At 44.8% G+C, this 23,609-nt stretch overlaps 3 protein-coding genes across 4 annotated transcripts in view; 2 read left to right on the forward strand and 1 right to left on the reverse strand.

The window, feature by feature from the left end:
• The first annotated feature begins 395 nt into the window (after positions 1–395).
• LOC108924211 (gap junction gamma-1 protein-like) lies at positions 396–7,363 on the forward strand. Its single transcript, XM_018735431.2, has 3 exons — positions 396–700; positions 4,777–5,944; positions 6,116–7,363. Exons 2-3 carry the CDS (start codon positions 4,804–4,806, stop codon positions 6,127–6,129), a joined length of 1,155 nt encoding a protein of 384 aa, XP_018590947.1. The 5' UTR covers positions 396–700; positions 4,777–4,803; the 3' UTR covers positions 6,130–7,363.
• A 3,114-nt stretch (positions 7,364–10,477) lies between these two features.
• inha (inhibin subunit alpha) lies at positions 10,478–12,558 on the reverse strand. The gene is made up of 2 exons (XM_018735521.1): positions 11,966–12,558; positions 10,478–11,217 (listed from the first exon to the last, which is right to left on the reverse strand). Exons 1-2 carry the CDS (start codon positions 12,246–12,248, stop codon positions 10,478–10,480), a joined length of 1,023 nt encoding a protein of 340 aa, XP_018591037.1. The 5' UTR covers positions 12,249–12,558.
• Positions 12,559–18,763: 6,205 nt separating this feature from the next.
• Positions 18,764–23,609, forward strand: part of LOC108924284 (striated muscle preferentially expressed protein kinase-like) — a 69,016-nt gene continuing 64,170 nt past the window's right edge. The window contains exons 1-2 of one of the 2 annotated variants that reach the window (XM_018735553.2): positions 18,764–18,778; positions 19,047–19,586. In XM_018735553.2, the coding sequence (XP_018591069.2) occupies positions 19,160–19,586 (427 nt within the window). In that variant the 5' untranslated portion in view covers positions 18,764–18,778; positions 19,047–19,159. Of the gene's footprint in view, positions 18,779–18,810; positions 19,587–23,609 lie in introns of those variants that run through there. The other variant, XM_018735554.2, reaches the window with a different exon arrangement.

A 23,609-nucleotide genomic window follows, 5' to 3' on the forward strand; every position in this document is an offset into this window, starting at 1 on the left:
GGAACCACATCAAATTATTTAATAAACAATTATTTAGTATAATTTATTTAATAATTCAAGGAAATTTAGTACAGATTTCCACGTTAAAGATTAAAGTTCAGCCGAGTTCTGCTTCGCACCTTACAATATATATATATATATATATATATATATATATATATATACGATTATTACAATTTCCCTTGTAAATTTAGTATAACGTTCTCCCCCAATTAGTGTCGGGACACTTTGTTCTGCAAAAGAAGTGTTTCTATAATTATAGTTTTAACACTAAATGTAATGCGATGCTTTCCAACATTATAATTTTTTTTTTTTCTTCGCTACGTGGTCATCTTGGCCACGTCGTATCGCTGCCGGTACACACACGCCTGTGTGTTTTTGCAAGTGTGTGCGGGTAGAAGTGGCCCGCGGGAACGCGTCTCTCGGGCTCTGTCTCGTGTTTCGTGCGTGGGCCCCTTAAGTGGGCCGGGTGCCGCGCGGGGGGAGGAGGGACAGGAGAGGAATTTCGGGATATTCCTTTGTCTGCGCGCTATTTAGTTGGCGGCCGCGGCGCGCGGGGTCACATGGTCCTGTGCTGAAGCGAACGGGTTAATGGCGAGTGGCGCTTTTGTTTGACGGCCAGAAAAGAGGGAAAAACGGCGTGGAGCATCACTGCCACTCCGAAGCGGGACAAGGGAGCAACGTGAGCAAATTCGACTAGGTGAGGCTGACGGCGTGTTTGGGAAAACTTAATTTTAGGAAGTCCGCTTAATTTTTTTTCTTCGTTTATTTGTGCGAATGTAGAAGGTGTCCGTTGTTGCGACTTCAGGAGTTCCTGCTGGTGGTGAGCGCGCGGCACGAGACATAAAAAGACGCTCCATGGCGCTGCTCTAGCGTTCGTGTGGCGCGCGGTGAGGAGACGTGTTCGTTTGGCGCGCGAGCGCCGGGCGGCAGCACACCTGGTTTTTCCCGGGCAAAAAAAAAAAAGTGCTGCGGAAGGACGCCGGCGTTGCAGTTCAATTGGGATAAATAATATGCTGGACGAAAATGCGTCTCGAAATCATGGCTGTAGACTAGTAGACAATAATAATTGACTCGGGTGGGGGGATAGAATACAAGTAGTAGTGGGGGACAATGCAGATGAAGTCCGAACTACGACGAACACAAAGAGCGCACTTGCCTCGTTAAATTTAAAACCATTTGAACTGCCCTTTTTTTTTTACTTCAAACTTGCGCTGAAGTAAAAATTCTACGCTAAAAATACATTTTTCTTTGGTGGTTGTGCAATGTGGACGTGGTCGGAAGCGAATAGTAGGCTAGGGTAACTAAAATAAGGTTTTCTTCCTAAACGTAAGCGCACCCATAAACTAGTATGAAAATGTTGCCTTACTGTGAGTGAATTGTGAAAAGGACACTGGTTCTGCTGGAATTTCAGTTGGAGCTTCCTTGCTCAGCTGAAGGCACTTCTCCTTCCTTGTGAGCCTCTTCTCCATCAATCCATTGTGCTCATTCTCTGTCTTTATTATGACGGTTTGAAGAGCTCTGGTCCATGACTGCTTATGGCCTACAAGACAAGGAATGGATCTCTTAGATGCAGGACCTGATCTCTTATTATGCTCTAGCTGGACTGCCATGCTCTTTCACCTTGGGTTGCATGGTGGTCCAAAATCAAAAGTGCAAAGGTTATTAATTCTGGCTCCAATGTGGTGGAATGACAATGAGCTCACTGTCTCACTCAGAACTGCTGAGTCCCTTTCAACAATCTAGAAGTGTCTCAGCATATCAGGCTCAGTTCTCTTGAGCTCCTGTCTGCTCCATCTATCATGTGAGATGGCAAAACTCCTTTTTGCGTGTGTGTATAATTTGGTTTTTTTGGTTAATTAACCTTCTGATTTTCATGAAGGATTAGTCTTCATTTGGCTTTCCATCAGTGATGGCACATTCTGGACCCTCCAGCCTTTTACAACAATGCAGGTTGTTTGCTGTATTTTTTTAATCACCTCTAATCCCTCTCAGCACAGTGTTCATATTGTTTTGTAAGCAGTTCTCAGCCCTTTCAATCAAAAATCCTACTAGTTCATGTGGAAAATATCTGAGAACCTGTTAATGCACTCGGCAAACTGCCTGCAGTTAGTACACATCCGTCTGTTTAATATTAGTGTTGCAGGTTGTGAATGGAATTGGCTTTTAGATACTGAAACAATCTGCCTGATTACTGTGCGTTGTTTGCGTAGCGACTTGTGGTTTTTTTTTTTTTTTTTTTTTTTTTTTTTTTTGGCTCCTTTACTCCTGAGGTTGAACCAGCTGTGCCACACCCCCTTACTATCTTTGTGCTTCAGGCTTATTTTCTCCTGTGCCTGGGGAATGTTTTGTGGTTAGGAATGGGTTTGAGTACTGAAGCCTGGATAACGCCTGTGCTTGGGATTCTTTAGGGGGTCCATTAGTACATTTGTCAGCATAGGTTTTTGTGGCTTCCTCACCAATCTTCTTAGTTTCAACTTGATTAGTATCGGTACATTTGAACTAAATGCGACATGACTTAAGGTGAATTGTTTACTACAGTAAAGCAGCTCCATTCTTACCTTCCCCATCCTGTATTTTTAAAGCTCAGATTCAACATTCCTGAGAATTAAAATTCAGAGCACTAATGTTCACTCCATCCAATAGCTTTACACATGAAGATAGCTGTTATCTTGCCTTGCATGTGTTGAATCCTGATTTCTAACTACTTGCACCTCTTTGTAACACCTTTAAGGCTCCAAAATTGAGTTGCACTAGACATATGTGTTTTCCAGGTAAATGGGGAAACTGATCTTGCAAATGGCAGTCCGTCTATCCCCATTGCATTGTAACTTAAAGATGAGCTTTACAAGTCCCACTAAATTCCTTTAGGAAGGAATAGATGGCATCTTCATAAACTCTGTATACTACTTTGAGTTTTTCCTTCCCCTCTTTGTATAGGAATTTGAGAGCCCTGCTTGGGGCTTCTTGTGGCCAGTGTATAGTCATTCAAAACATTGATCTGCTACCTTTACATCTACATTGTGGCTTCATTGCATTCTTTTTCAAGAAAAGCATCAACTTGGAATTTGGTAACTGGGCATGCATATAAACTCCAAATAATCCAGGTGGTGCTAGAGCTGAAACTTGTACTGGAAGTGTTTTCCTTCCACAGATGTCAAAGCTAAATCTAGTTGACTTTTAATATGTAACCATGTAAAAAAACAGGTTCTGGTTCTCAATGAACTTCAGTGATTTGCTTTGTTTAGAAATCCATCCCCTCCAGCCAGAAGGTAGGAGTACTGTGGCATTTTTTTGTCACTAAAAGCACATGATCTTAAAGTACATGATAAACCCAGTTCTTTGTAATTAGCATCACACAGGTGACTGTCTGGTTGCCAGCTGTGAAGTAAAGCCATCAGTTGGCTAGTAATTTCCAAACTTCAAGGAAACTGACATCTCTTCCAAATGCTGATTGTTCTGGTGTGATGCTGCTTGAATTTAAATGAAACTGGAGAAAGAAATGGTGGCTAATGTAGCTGTACACCTGTGACTCTGATAGAATGATGTGGTGAATTGGTACAGTACATCTTTTAAAAGACCACTGCAAACAAGTTCTTCCCTATTAAAGAACAATGTTAATTTTTCAGATGGTTGTAGACATGCATCTTCTCTCTATCACTTGTAAGTTTGCTGTTGCTAGTATAGCCTGGCTCTGTTCATGAAGGGTGTGTCTTTTGACTGAGGATGATCTCCGAAGCCCGTGTTGCCAGTAGGGCAACAGATCTAAGTACCAAACATGTCTGTGCAGGACTAGAGGAAGCATTCCGTAAGAGCGAGCACAAAGGCCCGTTAACACATTCACCTGGCGCCAGTGACTGGCATGCCAACCCCACACCTTCCCTTCCAGATTTGGGTGAAAACCAGTTCCAGGGGAAATAGCTGTGGCTGCACAGAGTCTGAAGGCAGGGTGTGCCACTGCATTATTGTGCATTCTTGATCTAGACAACTGCTCTAAGCTATGATATGTCAACTGGTATGAAAGTCAGAATTTTCTGTGATGTATGTTGCTTTAGACAGAAGTTTCTGCTAAATGAATAAATATAAAAGGAATATCCTGGCAATGGAAATGTTGTTCAAGAATTGGAATAAGCAGTCCTGTTATCTGAAATTGTGTCCCAGGGTTTTTTTAAGAAAGCAGAACACTTATCTGGAGGTCAAAATGTCAAAGCACAATGCCTAAATATTACAAATGGAAGCAGGTTGTATGATTTAGGTTCCTTATGTTGCACCTCCATGATGTTTGTCTATACAAGTGAGTACAGTGGAGAAATGCTGGGCTTCTATGTGTTGAAGCCTGGATGTCTGTTCAGCACTGCCAGTGTTCTAAGGACTTGGGTCCTGGAAGCTGTAGCTGCAAGGTTTTCGGCATATGCCCCTTCTTGCACTCAGCGCTCTAAGGGTCAACTTGTTTCATGAAATCAACCTATTGTGCAAATTTGTTGTCACAATTTATTGAAGAGAAATGATCTGATCCTAAATTAACCTTGTGCTATTGACTGGTAGTGTAAATAAAGCCTTATTCCCATGACACCACTAGGGGACAGTTTTGTGGTAAGAGGTGCCAACACATCTAGTAGAATCAGCATTCTACAGAATTGAATGTATAGCATGGGTGCTGAATTTGTTTAATTTGGAATTTCTCAGTTGATGTATGAAGTCTGAAGTGCTTTCTCTCCCAACCTGTAGGAGTTTTCTGAAGTGTTAATTACTAAAATGATCTTTCTTTCCTTGTAGAAGTGAAAGACTCATCCAAGAGGCACCATGAGCTGGAGTTTCCTTACCCGGCTGCTGGATGAGATCTCCAATCACTCCACGTTTGTGGGGAAGATCTGGTTGACTATGCTCATTGTGTTCCGCATCGTGCTCACTGTGGTGGGTGGGGAGTCCATCTACTACGATGAGCAGAGCAAGTTCACATGCAATACGGGCCAGCCTGGTTGTGAGAATGTGTGCTATGATGCGTTTGCACCCCTCTCGCATGTCAGGTTCTGGATCTTTCAGGTGATAATGATCACAACGCCCACGATCATGTACCTTGGGTTCGCCATGCACAGAATTGCCCGCATGAATGATGATGAATACCGCCCACGGGGGAAGAATTTAACCATCAACAGGCGTACTAATCGTGCATATGAGGAGATGGAGGACAATGGTGAGGAAGATCCTATGATTGTGGAGACCACTGAGGTTGAAAAAGAGAAGAATCAGCCATCTGCAAAGAAGCATGATGGCCGCCGCAGGATCCAGAGGGATGGCTTAATGAAGGTGTATGTATTGCAGTTGGTGGCACGTGTGGCATTTGAGGTGGGCTTCCTGTTTGGCCAGTATATCCTGTATGGGTTTGAAGTGGCCCCCTCCTATGTGTGCACACGCAGTCCATGTCCCCACACTGTAGACTGCTTTGTCTCAAGGCCAACGGAGAAAACCATCTTTCTGCTCATCATGTATGCAGTCAGTGGGCTCTGTCTCCTCCTCACCCTACTGGAGATGCTGCACCTGGGAATAGGTGGAATTCGAGACTCGTTCCGTACTCGCACTCCTCGCCGTGGGGCATCCTCCAGGCAACAAGCCTCGCTCTGCCGCCCCATGGCCTCAGCCCCTCCTGGCTATAGCACAGCAATGAAGAAAGGTCCAACAGGGAAGATGGCCAGCAACCTTAAGGCAGATTTCCGTGACAACCTGGTGGACTCCGGCCGTGACAATTTTGGGGACGAGTCATCTTCCCGTGAGCTGGAACGCCTCCGTCGGCACCTGAAGCTGGCCCAGCAGCACCTGGACCTGGCTTATCAGAATGAGGAGAGCAGCCCATCTCGCAGCAGCAGCCCAGAGTCCAACGGTACTGCAGTGGAGCAGAACCGATTGAACTTTGCACAGGAGAAGCAGGAAGCAGCCTGCGATAAAGGTTGGCAATTTCTCCTAGAAGCTGTTTACCTGATGTTCCTCTGTCACAATTTTTAATTTTAGTCTGAATTACTCAAGCCTTTACAAGGTAGATTACAGTAAGTTGCTGAAGTTATATGCAGTGCATGGGTATAGCACACATGAAAGCTCACTGGTTATCTTGCCTCCCTAGGTATCAGAGCCTGAATCTTCTGTTGTGCTGTACTGTCTGCTGATGCCATCTACCAAACTCATTCCATGGAAGGAGAAGCATATTACAGAAGAGCTGCTGAACAGCTGGGGACACTGAATATTGTGTGGCTTTGTGTATCAAGAGTGCAATGCAGGGCGTTGGTTTGTACCAGAGGCTGAAAGCTTGCCTTACAGTATTAAGGCCAGTGACTATCAGGACAATGCAAAAATATTTCTTCATGCAGAAGAGGTCATCCTGAAGTACCAAAGCACAGTCCTGGAATGTGTTCTGCATAGGCATGTTACTGGACCACTTGCACTCCCTGGGACAGCCCTGCTGCTGCCACTGATTTGTGTGCAGGACTTGAGCAGTTTCTTCCCACTCACTGTTGCATGGTGCAGAGGGATGTGGTCTCAACCTGGTGTTTACATTTTATAGCCATTCCAGAAAGGTTGATTCGGTGTCGGCCTTCTCCAAAACCTGGACTTCATGCATAGGTGTCATTTTGGAATTTGCTGAAAACCATCACAAATATACTTGGTAGCTGTCAACTATTCAAGGGCTTCTAACACGCTGATTCCGACTCTTAGGGGTTGGACACCCGGCTTCAGTTATGCAATCCATCCTCAGCCCCTCGTTGCAAATCTTTATTTTTCTGTAGCATTAGCACTGCAGCCTACTGCACAGTTTGTAATGACACAAGTAAATCCTCTACATCAATTTTTAAAAGGCTAATAGTTGATTTTGAGCGCAAGAAACAAACCTGGGAAATGCTTGAATATCTTGGTTATTCTCAACATTATTCCACACTGTCTTCCCCCCCTTGTGTGAGGTTTGTCTCGCCAGTGTTTCTCCAATTTTTGGATGCGAGTGTAGTTTTCTTCTGAGCCGTAGATTACATGACTGGGCATTCTCTAAATTGTCTTAAGTGCACAACTTTTGTGCCATCTTTTTTTGGTTGCAGGAAAACTTGCAAAGGAGGAAAGTAGATTGAAATGCAAAGTAAATCATTTTTATGCAGGTAAATGGGTTGTGTATGGGCAGTATGATCAGATCAGTCTTACCAGGAATTTGCACAGTGAAACCTTGAGATTATTTCCGTTTTTCCTTCCTGAGGACCAATTATTAAAATTCCGATGGCAGTAATTAGTTTTCTCTGCTACAGAATAGTTCAAGTAATTCTAATTGATCACATCCTAAAATGATTGGGCTTGTATTAATGCAAGTTTGTTTACTAAGGTGTAGAATGCCATACTGTTTTTTTTTTTTTTTTTTTTTTTTTTTTTTTTTTTTTTTGCATCTGTGTGATCCTCTGATGGTTCAAGAAATGGGGAAAACTTTGTACAATTTTAGACTGTTTTGTATCATTGTAGTATTTCTAAAATGCCACAATTTTCCTACAAAAACTGAAATATTTAGGTATTCAATTTTTATTTCACTTTCTATACATTTTGTAACTGGATTTTTTTTCATAGAAAATAAAGATTCCATTTGAACTGGACTGTGTGCAGTTGTGTGAAATGACATGTGAATGTTACTCAGTAACTAGGGGAACAATTAGTGAATGTTAAGAGCCTTTTAAGATGAATTGTAACACCATACTTACTAAAAGTATAGTGCTGCTATGTATTGTGTGAGCTGTACTAGGTGAAAGATGCATTAATCAGTTCTGTATTCAGAAATTTTAATTCACTAGTTTAGTGGCTATTTCTTGTTCCTACCACTGTTTGCTAATTTTTTTTATAAAGTTTCTCACTTTTTGTTGGAAAGCATTTAAATGGCTCACTGGACACCTTTTCATAGAAAACTTAGTCCTAGGTGAAGTTTGAAACTTAATTGCAGAAAAGTGGAAAAATCTTCAGTTCTACAATTAGCTCTGGGCCCCCAGCCCCTGCAACCTGACCAAAAATAAGAGAAGAAAGGGAGCACTTGGGGGTGGCAGGTTCACTAGTGACAATGACCATCTCATCAGCTTCTTGACTGCCTTTATGATGACAGTCCAGAAGGACATTGAGGGGTTTGCTGTGTAATATGAGCTCAAAAATTACTGTGTATGATTTTCATAAAGCTAAACATAGATGGCAAAGGAATGCCAACCACCCAAGAAAAGCATGATCCAAGAAGACCAGGAGAGGCTCAAGATCATCCATAACCTGCATCCAGCGGATGAAGTCATTGCTTTTGATGAATTTAAGTGCGACAATATTCTTATAAACAGACATGTTTAGGTTTGTGGCAATTCCTGCAAACATAGACCACTAACAGCAATACCTGTTAGTGGTTTGTGTTTGCAGGAATTGAAACAATAAATGAAATGCAGATTATTGTAACTACATAAATTTAGGTGTGATAATTTCTAACCTGACAGTGCTCTTTATTATAGCAAGAGCACTGCATAAATCCTCATACAGTAATGTGCTGTTAACAATTCATCAAATAGAATACTGAACAGTATAATTTTGAAGAATGATGAATGTAACAAGGTATCCTATGCCATGGGAAGAAGGGAGTTATGGCTGCTACACGGTGGGTGTGTGTAGCATTGTGTGGCTTGGATCTGTTCTGCCTAATCCACCTCATGGTCAATGAAAATATGATGAAGCATTTTTAAACATGTATTGAAAAAAGGCAGGAAATCGGGTGTGATTAGTGATGTGGGGTGGAAGGTGGCGCAATGCAGTAATGAGAAAGTGTACGATAGTGTTCTTTATCAGCTGACTTGATATCACAGCGGTTACATATTTGCTAACTTGATATTATACTGTACATTCACACTTGCACTTAGAGTGCCAGGCACTCTGATACATTTTTCTGGGAATATGATAAGATTCAAATTTACTGGACCGGGCTTCATGAAGCGATCCAAGAAACCTAATATAAAAAATACATTTCTCCCCAGTTCTTCTCTTGTTAAATCACAACCCAGACTCCTTTCTTGATGATGTCATGGTGTGTAGAAATACTCACATATTTGCCAAAGAAATGTGTTTTCATGCTCTGTCCCACACCTGAAGTTCCCTTTGTGAACACGGGTGACTGAGGTGTTTAAATTTAAACACCAAGTACTGATGTATTTGGTAATTAAGGCTTTTGTTAGGAAAAAATTAAACACAGTGATGTTTCTCCTCTATGAATTGTAGTATAATAATAATGGGTTGAGGAAGAGTCCCATTTGAACACGTGCAGACCGAGTCAGATTTGAACCTACATCCGAACACGCAGCCTAGGCACAGCGAGGCACATTTAAAATCTGATTTAATTAATGTGGATTTTATTAAGAGCACACTGCATACCTAGTTTTTTTAGTTCATTTTTAAGGCCAGACTTTAAGCAACCGAACGTTTGTTAACGCAACCATCCTTGTCCTTGCAGCTTCAAAATATGTGAACCCCTTGTGTCCCTTAGTTTTACCACGAAATGGTTATTTAATGAGAATCAGTGTTTCTCATGTGACATAATAGGTGGGTAATGAGCAATTCCACGTGTTGCTGTAGAGGAAATCGCGTGTGTAGTAGAAACACGGAAGGAGTGCGGGTGCAATAATATTTTAATGTACAAATATAATAAAATAGTAATATATTTCGAAATTTTATGCAAGAGTAATGACCATCCGTACTGGGTTCACATACTTTCAAACAGCACTGCATTGCATAACGTGTGTGTTCAGACAAGTGTGTACCAGTCTCAGTAGCCACATTACTGCGTTCCATACATTTTAAAGGTTGACGATATAGAGGTCTGTTGGTTAAGGGTTGTGGGCCTCGTGCCAAATATTTGGCACTTGACATGGGGACACTTGGATCGCAGCCTTTCCAATCACGTCTTCGCTTTAGCAGAGAGGTGTTTCGGACACAAATTCTTTTACGATCCGTGGATCCTAACAGCAGTTACTGTTTTGGAAGCCTTTGAGTAAATCCGCATAGTGAGACACTGACTAAAGGCAGCAGTTTTATAAGTGTCAGTGCACCGTGTTCATTACAAAGTTAGCATAATTTAAAATAAAGCACATGTTAAATCATTATCAGTTGCTCAGACAAAAAGGAAAATACGATTATTTTTTATTTATTTTTATTTTTTTACTGTTTTTGATCCTTTTCTACACTGCCATGCCTCGGTGCCATGTCTAGGACTAGTTCTTTCTGAGCTGCTCTGCAAGTTAGTGAATCAGCAGTGCCCCCTACAGGAGGGTATCACAAGTTCAAGCTGAGTGTTAACCAAAGTCAGTCTTCAGACTGCAATTAGAGCTCAGACTTTTGTCAAAGATTCTCATTGAAAAGTGTAAAAGTTTAAGTATCCTGCTTAAATTAGCAGAGCATCACTTTCATTGTCATCCAATCCATACATACAGTGCGGAACTGGGAACTAAACACAGCTGCAGTCCTCAGCCACGATGTTCGGCAGCGTTTCGTACTTGAAGGAGTAGCCTCCGTCTGAAGTGGTGTGGAAGTGCAGTGACTTCATGGTTTCCGGAACTGGGGCGCAGCACTGCCTGAGGCCCAAGACGGTGGTCACTCGATCCCGGCTTGTGCAGTTGCCATGGCAATAGGAGAAGGTTAAAACTTTGGGGTGAACAATCCAGTTGTCCCAGCCCAGGTCCTCGAAGGAGATGTTGAGCTCAGTGCGGCGGCAGTCACCGAAGTCGTGCTTGTCCCTTGACGGCCGCTGGAGGAGGTCGATAGCGGACGGCGACCAGGGGATAGGGGCTCTGCGCGAGCGCTCGAGCCCTCTGGAACGGGTGTGCAGATGTAGGAAGGGGGTCTTGTCGGCATCTGCCTGGCAGCTGCAAGTGGGGCAGCGCACTTGGACCATGAAGGGCCCCTCAGCTATGGAAGGATAGAGGCGGCGCCCCACGTGGTACGTGGTCCATCCGTCAGCGATCCGACTCTCAGGCTCCTCGGCCACATGGATGAGCTGCTGCTGGGTGGTGAGGATGTACAGGGGGGCAGAGGCATTGCTGCTCACAGCCCCTTCACCTGCGTAGAACCAGAAGTGGGCAGATGTGACCACGGTCTCCTGACCGTGGGTGGAGAGCTGGAAGTAGTAGGTGAAGTGGCTGCTGCCCTCCCGCACTGGAAAGCCCAAAGTGTGCGCGCAAGTGGAATCTGCAGAAGCAAAGCCCCGGGAGAACTTGACCAACATGAAAGATGAACACAGATGAAAACAGCAAAGAGCACATGCATTCTAGTGTAGGCTGAGAGAAGAAGTTTTGGCCCACGTTTTTCTGCGACCCCGTAATCCCCCTATGACTTAAGCGCTTGCACAACTTCTCAGTGCTAAAAGTAATTCAAACCCTACGAGCTTCACCCTTCGGGTAAAATCGTTCTACTGTGACATATTACCCAAATATTTCTTTAAAACACTGAGGGCTCTTACACAACTGGCATAACTGTCATAACTGTGGACAATAAATTCTGATGAGAATTGATAAACAAAGTTGACCAGTGAAAAGCAGGAGCACTAGGTAGTTAAATGCTTGCAGCTCCTGCCTTTGGCCCCGAAAGACCCAGGTTTGAATACCACCTCCTGTCGTACCCTTGATCAAGGTACTTACCCTGAGTTGGTTCACTACAACAGTTACTGACCTGTGTAAATGGGTAGGTAACCGTAGGCAGCCTAACACTGTAAGTGATTTTGAAGAGAAGGATCAGCTAATGAGTAAGTGTAAGCCATCGTTCAGACCCCCGTGTAATTTTTTTCTACGCTGTAGGTATCAGCTGCTTGTTCAAGACCCCGGGCAGCTCGCTCAGTGTCCCTGCGCCCTCAGAAACAGAGGGAATATGAGCCCTTCCAGCGCAGTGGGTTCAAGAGGCTGAGATGAAACCCTATATTTCATCTGGACGAGTGACTAACCAGAGCTTGGGAAGAGAATGACTTGCGATGTCTCCTCATGAGACCTTCTCTTCTCCGCCCAGGCTGCTCTCCCCACCCGGGACATCAGAGGTTGGGGGGGTCCGACCACACCACTTACTGGCGGCTCCTTCAGTCCCAGCACGTCCAGCACCCGCTGCTTGAACCACTCCACCACCACGTTCCTGGGCAGGCCTGCCTCCTCACAGGCCAGGGCTCTCGTAGGAACCCAGAGGACCAAAGGAACCAGGGCAAAGATGAGCAGCCTGAGGTGTCTCTCGGACATGATCGGGGCTCAAAAGCACGATGAAAAGGGAAAACGTAGTATGATCTGGGCGGAAAGCTGAGCTCGGTGCGTTCGTCAAAACGGCGGTGCTGACGGAACCTCCTCAGAACTGCTGTAGCTCCTTCTCCGAATACCAAAGTTGCTTCTTAGAAGTTCGCAAAGCAGACGTTCCGCTCTCTCTGTGAACCTCAGGGTCAGATCCAGGGACAAAGTGGTTTCACCTAAAGCCGCTGCTGGCCGTGCTTCTCTCTTCTCCCCTTGTTCCTCACCCTCCTGAAAAATGCAGGCGTCCTCAGCAGTGTGCCTGTCCCATACGCTTCAGCTGTCTTCTTCTCAAAGAACTCCCTCTGATACATAGACGTCCCCGTCGGTGCTGCCCACGCTCCGTTCGTGACGCAACCGTCTGGGTCGCACGAGTACTATCTGTTTGTGGCTCTGAGAGGAGGGAACCGAGATAAGACCAGCCGGCTGCAGGGTCTGCTTGTTGCCTGTCCTCAATGTCCCTCCGGTTAATTCGGGTGGCCAGGTGCCAACAGAGCAGCTAACTGCTGTCTTGCATGAATAATGAGCCACATTGATTCCGAAAACAACCCTAAGAAGTATTATAGTGGAGGGGAGCAGAATTTGTAACTTTGTACTAAATTATAAGCGATGCCACATTGTATAGTTTCCATGAATATGAATTGAATGTGGGAAGATCCAAAGCTTACACACTGGAGAAACAACATACATATAAACATGTATTTATTTATTTGTTTGGTTGTTTGTGGGGGTGCGGTGGCGTGGTGGTGCGGTGGGTTGGACCACAGTCCTGCTCTCTGGTGGGTCTGGGGTTCGAGTCCTGCTTGGGGGGCCTTGCGATGGACTGGTGTCCTGTCCTGGGTGTGTCCTCTCCCCCTCTGGCCTTATGCCCTGTGTTACTGGGTAGGCTCTGGTTCCCCATGACCCCATATGAGACAAGCGGTTCTGAAAATGTGTGTGTTTGGTTGTTTGTGGGGGTGCGGTGGTGCGGTGGGTTGGACCACAGTCCTGCTTTCCGGTGGGTCTGGGGTTCGAGTCCCGCTTGGGGTGCCTTGCGATGGACTGGCGTCCCGTCCTGGGTGTGTCCCCTCCCCCTCCGGCCTTACGCCCTGTGTTACCGGGTTGGCTCCATGACCCTGTATGGGACAAGTGGTTCTGAAAATGTGTGTGTTTGTTTGTTTGTGTAGAAAAAATACATAATTATTTGATTATGTAGATAGATAGATACATAGACTTCTTACAAACAGCACCACAGCGAGGGTTTAAAAAGAAATCTACCGACTGGCTTTTACATGAACTTATTAACTTAAAAAAATCTGTTTCTGAGGCTTACTAAGTATTTTTTCACTCGCTTTTCCTGCCTGCCTTTTCTCGTTGGTGTGCATGTGGCGTGCGTACACAATTTCGCGCTGCCAGCTTGTAAGAGTAAGCACTTGTGACAATGCAATGGGGATGCGTGATGAGAAGCCGCGGTGAACTCGACAAGCAGGTGTTTCGGCTGCACTCGGCGAAGCACTCGAGGCGGCGCCGTCACTTACCTCTGGCAGCAGTCTGGAGGATTTCTGAAGAGTCACACCTGCTTTCCCACAAGATCCCTGTTCTCCGCGGAGGTCGGTCACCAAAACAATGAAGCTTGTTTTATCAGAAACCTGGCCTTGGGGAGAGCGTGTATATCTGTGAAGAGGTTCCCGAGACACCGAGATGTTCTCGACAGAGGGTCCGAGGTTGACTTTCATCGCAGTCATCATTTACTCGCTCGTGTTTTGTCTGAGTACCGCAATAAACACCGAAAACCACATCGCTGCCGCTGCTGATAATCAATGGATACACACACCGCCGGTGTGTGTGCGTTCAGCTCAGTATCCGTTTCCTCTGTCCTTGATGCTGAGGCTCCCGGAGACACCGCAAGTGTACATAACAAATAAAGGGGCAGGGTGTTTTTCTTTATTGTGCTTCTGGCTGCAAACACCAGCTTCAGCACTTCACGTCGTTGTTTGTTTTTTTTTTTTTAACAAAACATTCATTCAGTGACTGTGACACATATTTCAGTTCTGATGGTTCGTGGAATCATTTAATGGTCAGACGCCCACAGTACAACACGCTGAATATTGGGGAAGGTGCTGAGAAGGGAGGCTGTTCCCCACCAGTGCTTTTCAACAGGATCCTTTGTGTTTCTGTACATCAACCAATTTATTGGGCACCTGTACATTTTCACGTGTTTCGGGATCGAGGCGTTTGATTGTGCGTGGTCCGAATGGCCGTGCTTTCCGACGGGTCTTCGTCAAGACTCTTCGAAAGATGTGTGTTGGAGGTGCGAGACCGGCAGCTGACGGTTGACTTAAGGAGGCGGCTCAGGTTCCCAGCGTCTATCACAGAAGCATCGCTGAGGTCAGACGTCGAGTTGCTGTCAGAAGCTTCTGCTCAAATTGTTTCGTTGGAGCAGTGCAGCTCAGAATGCCGGAGGTGGAAGGTGCGTGTTCATCGAAACTGCAACAGGGCCTTTGCAGGGGACTCTGTGTAGAGCTGATGATATACTGGGTATTATGGGTAGTTAGAGCAGGAATGCTTTAAAATCTGTTACCGAGGCTGCAGAGAGGACATCTAAATGGCAGTGGATCAGGACAAGTGAGCTGAGGGTTCGAGGTAGCACAACCTGGACAGAGGGTGGAGTCTCATCAACCGTAGTTGGGTCGCTTGGGTCATGGTGTCTGAGCCCAAAAGACTAGAAAGACCCAGTGAATCCAGGTTACATCACCGAGGATGCGCCCAGGTGCATTGCAAGATGTCGTGATATAAAATATCACTGATAAAAGGCCGAGCCAGAAGATTCCTGCCCGAGAGACGGTCTGCAGCACCACTGAAGAAAAGCGGAGCAATCTATAGCTTTGGACAGTTCATATGTGTACGCAGCTGTTTATTAGACAGGGCAATATAGAAAAAATTCAATTAACAGCACCCGATGCACTGGGACACACCTCTGAACAGTGTCAGCAAGGCCCTGCAGTCCAAAAAATAAATCGCCATGTTTTATTTGCAATTCAGAACGCGGCACGGTCCCCGGGTACGATTTCTAGCTTCAGCACACAAAGCAGCACGAGAAACGGAGTAACTGCGAGCGTCACCGAGACTCTCGTGTGACTACTGTACTTTCCGTTTTTAAGTTCTCAGAGAGCCCTGGAGGTGCTGTTTTAGAAGTGACTCACTGGGTAATAGGTAATGTCTGGAAAACATTTCTTTCTGAATGTCAAGCATGCAGCCGCTGAAGTCATGACTAAGGACTTGGACCGGTGGCCAGAATGACAGCATATGAAGTCTGGAAACAGTGTCTAGTGCTGAAAGTTACGGCCCCCCACCTGCAAGGGACTTCGCTAATACTTAGTGAACTTAAGAAAAATTGGAAAAAAGCCATGTTATTGGGAAGCATTTTCTATTTGTGTTTTAATTCACTATTATTGCCACACGCATTTCCATAAAGCTTTTTTTTCCTTTATTTTGTTGACAAAGGTTGCAGTGAAGAACTGGCTTTTGGAGCGTGTGGAATCTCGTAACATCGGCGCAGAGAACTGAGCTTGAAGCCGGGGAGACAATGAGACAAGATCCACATGTGTGTCTCGGTGTTACTAAAATAATACACAGATAATATGGATGTGGAAAGTAAACTGTGTTGCAAAGTTTTGGACAACGGTCAAAACTCTGAGTCGAGCAGCGCTGTACATCCCACACCTCTCCCAGCCAAGGTTACTTTAACATTAGCAAACCTTCAGGTGGCGCTATTGCTTGTACACTCCACACTCCACACTCCCTATTCTACGATCATTATTTCTGCAGAAGGTTATGTAACTGGAAAGCTATAAGTGCGACTATTCCCTTAATAATTAATATTTCTTCTTTAACAACATGATTTTCTTTGAACATCTGTCTTACTGCTGTGATTACATTGGGAAGGGATCATTTGTGATGGAACCTGATACACCTCCTTGTCACATAAGGACTAGAACACCAACAGCAGATCATTTTCTGTGCTGCGGTGTTGTTGCCATGACAGCCGAACCCATAGATTCTCTCGCAGCCAGCGTTTCGCATCAAAAGACTGTGAAGGGGGAACACAAAAGGTGGCTATGAATCTGATGGTGATTTGTCTCAAAATGTATAGTTCTCAGAGCAACAAAAATTGTACATCCTTTAATTGGGAAAGCTGTATCTCAGATATACAATTAACACTTATATCAGAAATGAGGTTTTTTTATACCTTGGTCTGATTAGATGCTGGTAAGGATTTAATAATATTAATTGCATGAGAGAAGGGGGTGCGGTGGCGCAGTGGGTTGGACCGCAGTCCTGCTCTTCGGTGGGTCTGGGGTTCAAGTCCCGCTTGGGGTGCCTTGCGACGGACTGGCGTCCCGTCCTGGGTGTGTTCCCTCCCCCTCTGGCCTTACGCCCCTGTGTTCCCGGGTAGGCTCCGGTTCCCCGTGACCCCGTATGGGACAAGCGGTTATGAAAATGTGTGTGTGTGTAATTGCATGAGAGACAAATGGCATAGATATTATAGAAAATCACCTTAAACAAAATATCACAAGAGGGTTGGTGAATGGCAAAGGTACAGTTGCATTTGTAGATGTAATTTTAACTAAAAGAAGATTTTAAGATTTAGATAGTTTTAATTATACTTGCGATCTTGGCATAATTACCTGTCATTAAAAGTCTTGATGGTTCAACAAATTTTTTTGTTTACATCAATGAGACAGAGTAAGTCCAGGAGAAATGCATAATGCCTCCTAAGGAAAAAAAAAGTTAGTTTGACAAACTACATAAATAAATCAATATATAAATAAACTTTGTTTCAAGGTTTAGCTTTGTCAAGGTTTTTTTTTTCTCCCATCCTTTAGGAATAACTACTAGGTCTATGCAGGGTTGCAGTTCTCCAGAAGTATAGGGCTTGAGGCAGTGCACAACCTACAAGGGATACCAGTCCACCTCAGTTCAATCACACATACTCTCAAAATTATTCATGTAGCAGACACTTTTCTCCAAAGCAACTTCCAATGAACTCTATGTGGTGTTACCAGCCCACACACCTTATTCATCAAGGTGACTTACACTGCTAGATACACTACATTACTCATCCATACATCAGTGCAACAAACACACTCTCTCTGTCACTCATACACTATGGGTGAACCTGAACAGCATGTCTTTAGACTGTGGGAGGAAACCAGAGCATCCAGAGGAAACCCCCACAGACTGAGTGGGGAGTGAACCCCTGTCCTCTTGCACCACCCAGCCACTGTAAGACAGCAGCACTACTCACTGTGCCACCATGCAAACGCTAGCTGCAGTTTAGACTTACCTGAATACAACTCTGGGAGGAAACTATATCCCCAGGAGGAACCACACACAAAGGCAGGAGGGAGAACATGCAAATCTAGTAAGAACTCGGTTCGAACCCCTGCCTGTGAAGCACCAGCAGTATGCACCGTGTCACCATCTCACCCTAACATCATTTAGTTTCACAAAACTAACTAAATAATAGATAAATAAATAATCTATAAACCCCCTTTTGAGTCTTTAGGCTCTGGCTGTCTGAGCAGTCTTTAAATTTTACTAGTACAAATAGTAGCAGTTGTTTACTTAAACTTGAAGCTTCTGGAATTTACTTGGTGTGGGAGTGTCTTAAGATAAACTGAAGGCAGCTGAACAGTGGGATGTGACTTGCTTTTCGATTTAAATTGATGGTATAATACCATAAGAGGCCTATAGCACATTATCAGCACTGACAAGGAAAGGATACCAATTGGTTCCTGTCTCTGACAGCTGAATCAGGGTTCCATTTCTTACCCTTACTCTACTTACAGTGGCCCCTTTACATGAACCCTGACACACAACCTCATTTTCAGAATCAGACCCTGGGGATTCTGGTTGGCCACATCCTCCAAGCGGTGGGAGGGTCTTCAGAGTGTACAGGCTCTGCAAAAAAAAAAAATAAATAAATAAAGCGGCAGCGTATAGTGTGCAGCTGTCACTTTGAGGGTTGGGGGAACTTGTCTGTCACTTAACTGGGCTCTCAATTCGGGAAGGGGAGAACAAGTCAGTCTGAGCAAGCGAGAGAGCTGCTTAATTCTTGGGAAGAAAGAAAAAGGGCAACACAGGTGCATTCAAATACCTGCAGAGTCATGAAGAGAACTAAGGCCTGTGGAGATTCTGGGGTCATCTGAGGTTACTACCAAAGAACCGCAACCGTGCTCCTTGAAGCGCTCTAAAGACCTGCACTGAAAGGGTGAAAAACACACCCCAGCTACATCCAAAAGGTAATGCTGGAGCTTCTAATGCAACTTGATCAAGGGGGTCTTGCTCTAAAAATACCACCAGCCAGAACATGGAGAACTTTGCCAGCCTCTGCTGACTTGATTGGATAAGGATTAGTTATTTTGTCTCGCTTATTTGGCTCTAATCGGGCTTTCCAAGGGTATGACAAGAGTACACAAAACCGTTCTGACACGAGAAACCTCAAGGTAATCCATGAGTTTGTTCATTTATTTGTGCTGGTGGCGTCTCTGAATCTACTGAAGACAAACCAGAGCTATGCTGTGATTAACAATCCTTCCAAAGCGGTGTTGTGGAAAATCCTAACCTTGCATCAAACAAATGTAACCACAGATTCTGCACATTAAAATGTTAACGCTCTGGTTGAAGATGCCTTTGGAATGAGTTAGATTTTTCTTTAACTGTAATACTTTGACATCTCTTAACTCTCCATAATGTTTTTGTGACTTACTGAAGATAATCCAAGTCAGTGAAGAGGATGGTCAGGCTGCACGGCGTCAAGTAGTCGTACATTGTATTCACCCGGTAGCAAGAAGTGAAAAAGTGTTTCAGAGACAGCAGATTCAGAGATGAGAAAGGCAGAGGTTCAGATGACCCTGAAGAAGGGGGCTAACGAAGGAGAAGTGGATGCTGCACCCCCAAGTCCTAGAATCCCCGCGAAGAGGGCCAAAGTCAACCCAGATCAAGTGGTACCCAACCCCGCGGATTCTGTGTACCCTTCACCGACTCCCCCGGTCTTCATCCGCAAGATGCGGAACGCTGCAGTAGGGATGGGCTGTGACATCCGTCTGAAGGTCGCAGTGGCAGGGGACCCGCAGCCAACTCTGTACTGGTACCGGAACGACGACTTGCTGGACCTGGATAACCAGGAATATGGAGGCCTGTGGATACGAGACTGCCAGCCTAGTGATGCTGGCCTTTACACGTGCATTGCTAGCAATTACCTGGGGGAGGCTAGGAGCAGCGCTGTTCTTGCTGTATTGGACCTCGGAGAAGGTAACGTCAAACCGCAATGCTATATTTTTTGTGCTGTTGGGTGTTTTTGAGCCCTGGATCCCTCGAATCTGCAAAACATTACATGGACCTCATGCTGATCTCGATACCACTGGTAGCAGTAAAATTGGGTCCAGAGTGACAGTTTCTTAAATGTTTCATGATGTTTGACTGGAAATGCAAATGGAGACGGCTACAGTGGTGATCTTAAGTGTCAGATATGTTACTGCAGATGTAGTTCCTGAATTAAACAAAATAAAAATGGTGCAGAGCTCAACCACGGCTCTGACAGAGTAGGAACAAGTATGAAAGTCGTATTCATGGACCTCTGCTGTATGAAGATTTACTGTAATTGTCCAACTCTGTTTTCCATCGGGCCATTGAGCCCTTTTTTGGGTACAGATTCCATGAACAAATGGTGTTTACAGAGGCAGGCCAGTTGTTGGGCCTCATCCCAAGGCCTGGGATGGTACTTGGATTTGGTACTGTACCGGCTACATCACTGACACCCTCCAACAACTCTGTTAACAGCACAAGGTGGTTTATCGAAACATTTATGAGAACCTCAGCATTCGGGGGTCCATGGTGCGATCGGTTGCGCAGAACATTTATGTCGATAACAATATCAGACTTGATTTGTTTTCTGCAAAGGGAACGAATAGTGTTTTATTTAGATTTGGGATATATTCAGTTCAAGCAAACATTTCCGTTTATTAATTTGTTAATTTAGCTGATGCTTTTCTCCGAAGCAGCTTACAGCGTTAAGCTATCTACAGTTATTTACCCATTTATAGAGCTGGGTGGTTCTAGTAGAGCAATTTAGGGTAAGTACCTTGCTGAAGAGTACTACAGCTGGTGGGGGGGTTCAAACTTTCGGGTTCAGAGGTAGCAGCTCTAACCACTATACTACTGGCTCTTCCTAGCGGTGTTAAAAAGACAGATTTGAAGTGTAAGAGAAAGAAAAAAAAAAAAAAACTGTTTGCTCACATGCTTAATACAGTTTATTTATTGCTGTTTATTACAGCACTGGATTTCTCTTTGTTTTTGCCTGTTGGGGTTATGGGTTTTTTCTGCCAGTTTCATGGTGAAATGTCCTCTCCTCAAAGTGCCACTGCTCCTCAAATGAGTACTTCAGTCTCTCCGTATGCTCCTCTGAGTTCCGCGACGTCCCTTTGCGTGTCTCAGCCCCGTGTCCTCTCTGTCCAGTCCACAGCTGTCCTATCACTCAAAGTCCCCACCTTCACCCCCTTGCCCTCTTGGCCTCTCTCTTCTTCCCTGCATTGGCCATCCCTCTCTGGTTATTTATACACTGGAATGTGCCAGGTCTCACATTTTTGCAATGTTAATAGGGCGCTGCCTCTCTTCTTACACCAAACGACATAATATCTAATTATAGTCATACTCTGGAGAGACAACAGCTTGGCTTGTATTCTATTTGTACGGACCTGTACGATACGAAGAAACAATGCTATTGTAATACTCCCTTTTCTCTCCTCTTTCCCGGCATTTGAATTTACAAATTTATTTAGGTATGTTGTGTAATTGCCTTAGCTTGACTTGTCAGAACGAGACAAGAATTCGTTTCTGAGAAATGCTCGGAAGTTGGCGTGAAGAAACGACAGAACCGTCTGAGGCTTCAGGTGTAAGAACGCTTTCTGCCTTTTATTTCTTTCCTCGCTGCTTAGTATTCTTTTTCCAGTGCGTGAACACTGTCACAAACATATTTTATGAGTCTGAAAGGTTCTGGATTCCCTGCCTGAGAGCCCTCATTTGCGCGGCTCACTTCTGAATCTCGGCGGTTTCGTTACACGTCACTGTCAGACAACGTTCTTGCAGTTGCTCACACTCTTCAGGCCAGAAGAACTAGACGGCATCTCCCATTGCAGCGTCCTCCAAAGCTCTGGATGCTTCTATTGAAACTCTCCTCTGCTGCATGGTCTGAGCTCACGCCACAATTCGGGAAGCTCCCCCCCCAGAGCGGCCTGACCACTTAGCTGGTGTCCAACCAGAGACGTGTTTGTTGGTGTTGTGCGAGCCCTGATCCGAGATATACTTCTGGTGAATATGGCTCACGCTTCCCTGAGCACCAGCAGCCCTTTGTAATAGAAAACCGGGGGCCGATAAAGGCGAGTTGAACACCACAGGAGCTGCCTGTTTACCCAGAGAGTCCCTGTAGAATCACATGCCCACAGGCACCAAAGTACAGTGTCCATGACCCACGCAAATAAAACCTTTTCACCAACGCTTCTGCTCCAAGGGAGGCTTACTGAATACAGTACAACTTTTTTAACAGTGTGCACTTGTTTAGCATGTTAATGCTTTCGGCAGCTTCCGTTAGCATCAGCGCTTCAGAATTAGCGGAGGTCCATGAATTAGGATGGAATGTCACAGTGTTAGCGCTGGTCTAATCTCACCTTTGGATTAAACAGTTTTCAGATGACCCTGCTAATTTAATGTTGGCGTTGGCCTTATGAAAAGTAATATCTTGTGACTTGACTTACTTGACGAAAAAGAGACCTCTTTTTGCTGGAGAACCATAAACCTGAATAAAATGAGATCCCAGTGACTTCAGCAGCTGAGAAGCCAAAACACCAGTTTATGATGAGGAGGGTTTATTCCCTGGGCGTCTGCTCTGCTGTTCTCACAGATCGCAGAGCATCCATCCCAAACCCTTGTTGCATAGCATATAAAAATAGTTACAACTACACACTGAGCTGAGATGTAGATAGATAGATAGATAGATAGATAGATAGATAGATAGGTAGATAGATAGATTTAGCAAAGAGAATTTTTCCAGTAAATCAGACAACGAGCCCTGGCTGACGTGATGGTAGCAAAAATTGACGTTCCCCATAGCTACACGTTTTGTTTTCATCGCTTCCGTCAAGAACAGACAGAGGAAAAACGGGGCTGCTTCTCTCATCATTCAGAGCGGCAGCCTCCACTTTAATTTAGCCTTTGCAGCGCCGCGGCGGAACATGCGCCGTGGTGTCGGGGCTTGATAGCGAATTGGCGTCACAGTCCGTTATCACAGGTTCAGCCCCCAGTACACGCGCAGCTTTGGGAGGGTTGTGCATTAAATCGTGCTGGGCAGCTAAGGCAGTCCGTGACACTAGAGAGCAAAGGGACTGTCTGACGTATTCTACTAAAGCAACCAGTCCTCTTTGACAAGCCAACCGTAGGCTAATCTTACTTTCAAGCTAACATTTTACTGGGTACAATTATGTAAAAAAAAAAAAAAGAGTCCCGGTAGTTGCATTAAACAAGGACATCCATAATTAGTTATCCCATTTCAAAATTAGTTAATAACCTTTGGCACCACAAGGTGAGCGCTATTGAATATTGACTGCGGTTTTTAATTTTAAGGGCCTGACGGTTTAATCTTTACTGTTTCATTTTCTTAAAAGCATGTTTACATCCTACTTTTCTCCTCCTTCCTGGCTGCTATCCTGGTGCTCATAAAAGGCATTAAGGAGGATCTTTTTAAAACATGCACCCTCAGGAGGCGCCCGTTTCAGATCTCAGTCAGCAGTATGACTGTGTAGCATTGCTTCCAATCTGCTCATTAATTAATGTGCGCAAATACGATTCTGGAATTTCAGATTATTTCGTACGCAAATTTAAACGCTCTGCTGAGTGCTTTTGAAGCTTCGAATTGTAACCATATCTTTCTCCTCATATATTTCTGTCCTTTAGAATTTTCTTTGCTTTACAAAATTCAACTGAAGTATTATTAATAAGATGGGGGGTGCGGTGGCGCAGTGGGTTGGACCAGGTCCTGCTCTCTGGTGGGTCTGGGGTTCGAGTCCTGCTTGGGGTGCCTTGCGACAGACTGGCGTCCTGTCCTGGGTGTGTCCCCTCCCCCTCCAGCCTTCTGCCCTGAGGTGCTGGGTTAGGCTCTGGTTCCCCGTGACCCTGTATGGGACATGCAGTTCTGAAAATGTGAAATGAAATATTATTAATAAAGGGGGGTGTGCGTGGTGGCACAGTGGGTTTAGCCAGTTCCTACTGTCTGATGGGTCTGGG

This window comes from Scleropages formosus, chromosome 21 (assembly GCF_900964775.1).
Source record: "Scleropages formosus chromosome 21, fSclFor1.1, whole genome shotgun sequence".
Lineage (NCBI taxonomy): Eukaryota > Metazoa > Chordata > Actinopteri > Osteoglossiformes > Osteoglossidae > Scleropages > Scleropages formosus.